This window comes from Ciona robusta, chromosome 10 (genome assembly GCF_009617815.1).
Source record: "Ciona robusta chromosome 10, ASM961781v2".
NCBI classification, from domain to species: Eukaryota; Metazoa; Chordata; class Ascidiacea; order Phlebobranchia; family Cionidae; genus Ciona; species Ciona robusta.
The window spans coordinates 1,983,194-1,992,025 of NC_143244.1; the positions used below are offsets into that span (position 1 = coordinate 1,983,194).

General features: G+C 33.7%; 1 protein-coding gene across 2 annotated transcripts; it reads right to left on the reverse strand.

Annotated features, from left to right (window-relative positions):
- Window positions 1-45: 45 nt before the first annotated feature.
- Window positions 46-8,788, reverse strand: LOC149729449 (mitochondrial import receptor subunit TOM70-like). Of its 2 annotated transcripts, none has more exons than XM_089887315.1 (13): window positions 8,445-8,788; window positions 8,106-8,279; window positions 5,846-5,972; window positions 5,316-5,425; window positions 4,914-5,029; window positions 4,520-4,653; window positions 4,066-4,193; window positions 3,395-3,529; window positions 2,459-2,571; window positions 2,027-2,138; window positions 1,474-1,571; window positions 727-849; window positions 46-476 (listed from the first exon to the last, which is right to left on the reverse strand). In XM_089887315.1, exons 1-13 carry the CDS (start codon window positions 8,709-8,711, stop codon window positions 314-316), a joined length of 1,800 nt encoding a protein of 599 aa, XP_089743441.1. In that variant the 5' UTR covers window positions 8,712-8,788; the 3' UTR covers window positions 46-313. The 2 variants fall into 2 exon arrangements, with proteins under 2 accessions (XP_089743441.1, XP_089743440.1); XM_089887314.1 differs by having other exon boundaries at window positions 4,066-4,196.
- Between the last annotated feature and the right edge of the window lie 44 nt (window positions 8,789-8,832).

The following is an 8,832-nucleotide window of genomic DNA, read 5'->3' on the forward strand; positions in this document are numbered from 1 at the left end:
GAACCAATTTCTGCTTTTATCTATATCGTCCAGTGTTTAACGCTGTTGTGTCAGAATTTTGTTTTATTTGTCGCAAGCGCCACGATAAGGTGATTCATTCTTTCAGTTTTAATGACCACCCAAATACTATTAAGTTGATTTAAAATGATCTATCCTATTTACTGTGTTTTATTGAACATAATTAAATTGAATTTGAAGGCTTTTTTTGGTCCACGATGCACCAGCTCAGAACAAAGCAAGAATTCAACAAGATCAAAGCCGGATTGGAGATTATAATTTCCCTTTTAAAGTAATTTGTAGATGTTGATGGATTTCAAATACCACCAGGCATAGGAGGACGCAAACCATATTTCTTAGCAATATTGCCTTGAGCAAGAGCTGCAGCTTGCAATGCATATAAATGTGCCATTTCCAATTCGGACTTTGCAAAGTCGATTGAAACAGCAAAGTGTTTGCAAGCTTTTTCCAAGTTACCTCTGCATGGAAATTTTGGTTTTACACACACATACTATGCAATACAAAAAGTCAAATACATGAAAAAATAAAAAAGGGGCAAAATTTATGCATAATACAGAACACTTGCATTATAAAATAACTAAATAGGTATAACAAAGTTACATGTACTAAGAAGATAAATATGTTACATGTATTACCTACTGTTGATGCAGGTTATAACACCCCACAAGTGAGGTTTCAAAGTTAAAGATTTCAAATAACACAGCCTACCTTTGCACTTCTATCGTCCCCATAGTCTCATGAGCAAAATCACATTTCTCATCAATTTCCAAAGCTTTAGAAATCAAACTTACAGCTTTCTCTACATCTTGCTTCCATTGCAAAGCTAACAACCTTTAGAAGAGAAATAAATAAATTTAAAACAACAGATACCAGTGATCCAGTGTTAAAATAAATGAAAAATTACAACAATAACTTGCAACATTAAACTTAAACTAAAGCTTTAACATCTAGTGAGGTGTATGCAGTTGCATACCTCATCGTTATATGGAAGAAAACAATTACATTTCAATACCAGTTCCCTGTCTAGTGACATAGAATTACATTTGAATAAAAGTTCCCTGTCTAGTGACATAGACACTGAGATATTTAACTAGGATATTATATCACGTTATAATCTATACTTGTTGGCTTAAATCAGTGGTTCTCAACCTCCGGACAACTTTTTCTGTCAGTTCACCAAATTAAATATATTACAATTTTAAATCTCAATTGCAAAATGCAAGAAACTTCAATAGAACCACGGGCATGATTTAAGCTTGATTTAAAGTTTGCTTTTGATTATTTTGCTTCAATTTTTTGCTTTTGAGTATAGTTACATTTTGGATTGATTTTGATTTTTTAAGATCTAAGTGTCTGCAAAATTTGTTTGGAAATTTTACCAGCCATAAGATAAAGTAGTTGAGAACCACTGGCTTAGATTCCTACAACAACGTATCTATTATTACATCATCTTACCCTCTATGAACAAACAGTGTAGCATTGTCAGGTTCAATCTTGATTGCATCTTGAAATAAACTGTCGGCTTTCTCAAAGTTCCCACAATCGGTTTGGGCCTGTTAGTAACAAACGATATTTAATTAAGAACTTATCAGATTAATGGAATATGCTGCAGTCATAATAAATAGTTGCATCAAAAAAATTTTTATCCTTAAATCGTTAAATATTGTTTAACTTGGTTAATTGCATGTGAAATGAATTCTCACTGGTTTAAAACATAAGATCGAAATATAGTAGGTTGCGATGGGTTAAGATGGCTCATGTTTTCATTCTCTTTTATTATCCCAATTTGAGTTAAAAAAAAAACAATATTCCAAGAAATAAGAATTATACAAGTGTATTCTAACAACTCTACAGATTGTTGTTTATTAACCAGTAATATATTTATATTTAAGCATTGGTAGTTAGGTAAAAATGAGTTTATTGCTTTGAAATTTCACATTGGACCAAAACCCTTTTATTATATAAAATGAAAAACTTCTATTTAACACAAGTTGTTTACTTCACCAACCTGTGCATATAAACCATATGTTTCGGAGCAATGCGGATATTGCGAAATAATGTCGTTAAACTTGTTCATGGCTTCTTCTGTTTTTACGACGTCCTTCTTAGAATGCGATTGTCTGTGTGTTTAGGTTTATGTCAGTGGTTGCTCATTTTGGGTTAGTATTTTTTTTCTTTTGTGGTACATGTAATTTATCTACACTTTAAAAAAACTCAATAGAAGTTAGGTATAATGTATAGTGGGTCAAGCAACCATGCTTTTATATAAAATGTTTACTCAAATATTTTTTACCCTTAGTGTGATGAAAGACTCAGTCTTATTTATCTTCAGGTGGTGTAGCAACACGAGTGTTCTGTTTCATACACCTCATGCCTATCCACTGCGCTGTAGATATATATAGACAAGTAAATAAATGTTAAGTTTAAGTTAATAGATCACCTGTACATGGTATAACACCTTTGGGCATGAGCCATTGCAAAATTAGGATTAAGCGCGATACATTTGTCAAAGTCAGCCAGTGCAAGATCAACTTTGTCCAATAATATGTTGAGCTGTATGAAGGGGTTGATATGTGATGACATTTATAAAAGTAGGAATTATAATAACACTAATAGACAGAAGCTTGAACCCTTGATGCCCCTCATGGGCAACAAAGACTTACCCTGGAGTTTTCTACACTGCATTAAAATAAACCTTGGGACCAATAAGTTAGATTTATTTTACATTGACAAACTATTTTATAATATGCTAGAAAAAATAAATATGAGCTGGGATGCAAGTCAGAGTTGACTTATTACCCCAAAGACATAACATGAAGGTTTTAACCAAAATGAAAAGTAGGTTTTTAAATTAAGTATTCTCAATTGAATTATCTGAGTATAGGTTATAAATATATTTACAAAACAAATACATGTTTAAATGCTTTTTTTAGCAGAAAGGGAATGGCCAATTATGACATAATTATTACACATTAATAGCATGTCAAAGGTATATTTGTCAATGTATACAAACAATAATACATGATATGAAAGTAGCAAACACAAAGATTTCTTATAATAAACATTTTAACACATATTTTTTAGGCTTTTAAACATTTTGATGTTTTTTTTGTTACATTTAGCCAATTCAAGCCATGAAAGAGCATATTTATGTTGATGATAACAGTTATTAAAAAGGTTGATTTATTTAAACAAACAATGACCTAAATAAAAACACCTAAAGGGGCAGATCAATGAAAAATAAAATTTGTATATAGATCTTTTTTGTTGGTATGCCCTTTTAAGCATATATTTCGGCTAGGACGGCTGCTACACTTTGAATATATCTCTTTTACCTTATATTCTATATAAATAAAGTCCCCATGATTTATCATACCTGTCCACGATGATGGAAAACATCACAATTCTCTTGATCTATTTGAACAGCTAGTTCGAAGTCAGTTTCAGCATCCTCGGGTTTCTGTAGTTGCATACTCATGCTTCCTCGCTTGATAAGTGCATTGGCTCTCAACTGGACAATAACAATAAATTTAACATTCTTGCATGCTACTTACAATATGGGAATATTAGGCAGTTCCAGTGTGTTTTCAAATTAGACTTTAAAAAGGAATAGAATAGTTAGGAATTTAGTTAGGAGTTTCTATACCTTTCTAAAGTTGAGTTAAAATTAAATAATTAAATTTTAAAAAATACAACTGGCTTTGCCTAGTTTTTCGCTGAACTTGCACAAAAACAGATTTTATGAGACTGTAAATATTATTCTCTGCTACTTTATAATCCAAGAAGCATATTTAAATTTAAGTTCAAATGACTAAATTATTTAAAGATTGCAACTTGCTTGACATTTTCTACTTCAAACTGTATTTTGTAAGAATGTTGGAGCTGTTTAGAAATCGTTTACTTGTGCTACTTTACAAGGTGGGAATTAGACTGGGCATTTTAAACGACTAATGTATATTTTAGTAGTCTTGACTATAAACGGGTTGGTTTCTGTCGCATTTGCCGAAAACATGTTTTGTCCTACAATTAAAAAATTTCTCACTATACCTTAGGATGTGCTTGTTTCATGTCAATTACTCGGTCCAGGTCAGGTTTTGCTTCATCGGAATTCCCGGATAGTAAATAGAATGTTCCTCTTAAAAGTAAAGCATCGGGCAAGTAGGATGGGGCGGCATCTTCTAAAAAGTCAAAGTCAGGTTAAATATCACTAATTTAGAAAAAATCAAATACTAGTCTACGTACTTTAAAAAGAAACTGTAACTAAAACTGGTACTTTTATAGGAACATATAAGAAGGAAATGAAATATTGATTAAACCATCAAAAATGCAGTAAAAGCTTTTTTTATTAGAACTTAAAAGTGTAGGCCCTATGGGACAGTATCGATTAGATAGGCATAAATGCAGTAATAGCTTTTTTTGTTACAATTTAAAATAGATTGGAACAGTATTGCTGAACCGGCATAAACTCAGTATGAGCTTTTCTTAAAAGTTCAACTTATACCTGTTTTTTCCTGGGTGAACTCTGCTTCATGGGGTGTATCATCATTACCACTTGAATTGATTTCTGCCGAACATTCTTGTATCACTGTAGAGTAATTACCATCTTCAAGCGCTATCTTTGCACGAATGTATCCACTGTAAATATGAATATGTTTTAATTTTATGAATCTATATTTTTCTTCCAAAAACACTAGCATTTTAATTCTCTGTTCTGATATCTCAGCCTAAACAAGCATAAAATCACAGAAGTAGATTGCAGTATTGCACAGTAGTAAAATCAAGACTCAATACCCTTTTTATAGATATATAGACAGAGGTTGCCAAAATATTGTTTAAGTTTTTGTTATGTAGTAACCTGTACCGGTTGAGAAACTTTAACAGATAAACCAACCCACCTGGTATCAGCAGAACTTCGTTGTTCCTCAGTTAATACAGCAGATATAAGATCATCATTAAAACTTGCAAAATATTGCTTGATGAAAATGGGGGAAGGCATCATTGGTTTGCGATTCTGGGTGAAAGAATAAAATATTTCAATTTGAATGCAGTAAAATGCATAAGTTTTTGAATGTTTGCTAAATCTCAGATTCTCTGGTGACTTTGTTAAAATCTTAGTTGTAAACATAGGGTACCTCATTCATTAATGTGGTAAATGTAGTATTTTTGGTTCTATTGGTTTATGTGAACATCTGATTGCACAGCAAATTCTAATTTTAGCCATAAAATGAGGTGGTAAAACGATGTCACCCCTGTTTCAGGACCGTGACTTTTCCCAAAAATTGTATTTAATGTATCACCTTGTATTTCTTTTCAGCCTTCTCCTTTCCAATTTGCTTTAAAATAGAATCAGCATACATCATGGTGCTGTTGTTTTGGAAGCCTTCGAGAATGCACACAGTTGTGATATCTAAAAATAATGTATGTGTTTTTAACTCTAAGCAGGTAATTTTGACAGTAAACAGAATAACATGGAAGATGCAAATAGATTTTTAAAGCATGTTTCTTTTACACTAAGAAAATGGCACTAAACCATACCTGGCAGGGTAGCCAGACCAACCAAAAATTGTTATGCACTGCATTAACCAACAGACACTGGGAAACCAATGACATTGTTTCAAAGTATTGTGCCTCCAAATATCACTGCCTTCCATCTGCAATGCATGCATGGCTGTATGTATGCATTACAGACAGTCGCACATATGTCATCATTTTAGACGAAATATTATGGTAACCAGCTAACCATCAGCCTATACTATATTACTAGTATGAATAGCCCATATAAATTTTAAATCACAATTGCATTTTAATCCAATATTATAACTTTGACCTTCAAGGCAGTTTTCTTTCTGGTCCAATCTCTCATAAGCCTTAGATCGCCTGTGAAGAGCCTTGACATATCTTTGGTTAAGATTAATTGCAGCAGTGCATTCATAAACTACATCTCCCCAACGTTCCTATAGTTATTGAGGGAAATATTAATAAGATGCTTAACTGATTATAAACTTTAATACCTTCCATTATATTATATTCATAATGCAAATACCTTACTGTTAATAATTAATGAAACATACACAGTCAAACAGGAACATATAAGATGATCTTTGTGATCTTCTTAAATCAGTTTGTAATTAATTGATATTATAAATAAAATATCTTGATGTTATGACTAGGGATGTGCTGAGGTCGTAAAAGCTCGGGTTCGCCGAGCGCCGAGCTTCAACGAAAAGCTCGGCACGAGCCCGAGCCCGAGCACCTATGACGTCATCAAGGAGAAAGGCGTACGAGAATACGTTCCTATTCGAAAAGTCGAAAAGCGTCGCTAATCAAAATAATACAGAACACGTGGTTTGCGGTTAAAGAGACGTCTCGTTTCGTAATTCCCAGTGTTGCAAAATGTAAAATTCATACAAAAAATATTTAATTAAAAATTATTTATAACTGTTGCAGCAGTTTTTTATCAGATCAGAATTGTAGAAATACCCCTTTATCACTGATAATGTCACCGTCCGGATCGTCGAAAAACGCTCGTATTTTTGTAATAGAAAGAAATCCTATTAATAATAAAATCAACTTTCTTACGTCCGGCGCATCGGTTACGCTGCGAAAACACAGCGACTAGCTAAAATGACGGAACGGTTTGTCACGAAGTAAATATCGTCCCGGCCAAGTTTGGACAGAGGCCAATAAACGTTGTTCGTTGGCACCGCGCGAGAACCAAAGTTTCGTAAATCCCAGTTGCAAGATATTAGTTTTTTTCATAAAATATTTAATTAGAAATTTACACTGTACACTTGTTATGTTATGTAACAGTAACACTATTGCAAAATCCAAAAGTTTAAACAATTTATATAAATCGTATAATTTATGAAACACTGGCTGCACGCTGACGTGGCATTACGTAACTTTCCACGAGAGCATATTCACAACGATTGCTTCGCTTACCAAGTGTTGAATGTATGCTATCGCATGGGTCTTCCTTTATTTCCTAAGCGAGCGCAGAGCGTAAATATGTGACCTTTCGATCGCGTGGTGGGTCAGGCAATGGGCACATTCCTCTCGATTGGTACATTATGAAATGTCATAATTAATAATTATGTTACAGTAAGACATGTGAAGTAACAATTGAACAAAAAAGGTTCAAAATGCAACACGGCAATGATTGTTATTCAATCGATTTCGCTACCTGATAATTACGAACACCCGTGATTATAACGAACACGCAACAAACATAAAACATCAAATCGCAGCTTTAACAACCTTTCTATCGCACAGGCGCCCGCACTATAGTCAGAAATATGCAAGATTTCGTAGCTTGAGTGACAGACGCGCGTAAAATATATTACGCCCGGATTTTCAATAAAACTAACCGATCACCGTCCGGATTTACTTCTACAATCCTGTAAAAAAGTTCAAGAGTTTTTGGCTTTTTATTTAAAATCAGATACGGAAACATTAGGGATTAGGCTATCGTGTAATTCGACACCTGCTGTAATTGCATAAGGTCAAATTCGCCGACGTTGCGATTCGTTACTTGCGAGAGAGCAAATTCACAACGAACGAAAAATGATTAAAGAGAAAGCTACGCTGACTAGTCTCGTTATCTTTTAGTAGCTTCACTTTTTTCATTTTTAATATTTTTCGCTTTCGCGTGCAACATTATAGCAATAGCATAAAGCTCGGCGCTCGGCCCAGATTTCAGCCGAGCGCCGAGCGTCAAAAAAGGAGACGCTCGGGCACGAGCTTTTGAGTTCGGGCTCAGCTCGGCACATCCCTAGTTATGACTAATATTGCAATAAAAGTGCAGGTGCAACACCAGGTTATAACTTGCCGTAACAACCATACTCTAGGACTATTGAGACGTAACATATCGCTATTCATTATTGTGGTGTAATAAATCTTTAAACCTACACAAGTCACGTGAATTAAAGTGACGAAGCGTGTTTTCCCGCATTTTCAAATTTAATTTTCGACAGGAACGCCTGTTTTTTAGGAAAAAATATTTTGAAACCAAATGTTTTACTGGCCATCAGCTAAAGCATTATCCTTTCCCGTACAGAATAAAAATTCTACAGAATATTTTGATTTACCATTTTTTCCATCGCTGCTGCTTTGTTTTGATGATAAGTAGATTTTTCAGTGTTATGGTTATCAGGACACACAGCGATTGCTTCAGAATATTTGTCAATTGCCTCCTCATATTTGCCTTGCTTGAACAATCGGTTTCCTTCATTTTTTAAATCTTGCGCTTCTTGAAATTTTGACTGAAATAAAACATAAGATATTAATGAAGAACATCAGTTAAAAGCATGCCTCTTAAAAATAACATTAATAAAAGCTCATGTGTGATAGTTATAAGAAATTTGTAATTATGATGCTAGAAATACAAACAATATAACAAAACAAATGTCTCTAATTCTATTATTTACCTTTGGTTTGCTTACAGAAGCATTTTCAGAAGATACATTCACAGATAACTGGGAAGATCTATTAGGTGATGAGCTTCCTTCTGGTTCACTTCTTGCATCTTTGGCCGTAGGTTTTTCTGCGTCTTCCAGCAACAAATCTTGTGTTTTGGTTTTCGAACCAGTTCTTAAGTAATAGATGCCAACACCAGCAATTACAACTGGCACGCCGACAGCTAATGCAATTTTCCATGTTGGCCAGGACCCTTCGCCAGATATATTATCAGACATATTGGAATTTAATATTGCTAAGGGTAAAAAAAACCTTCCAAAAACGCTTATTTTACATCTGAAGTAATTGAGAAACAAATTGTTGATAGAATAGTAGTAAGATGGGTAGAACCCTATTTTA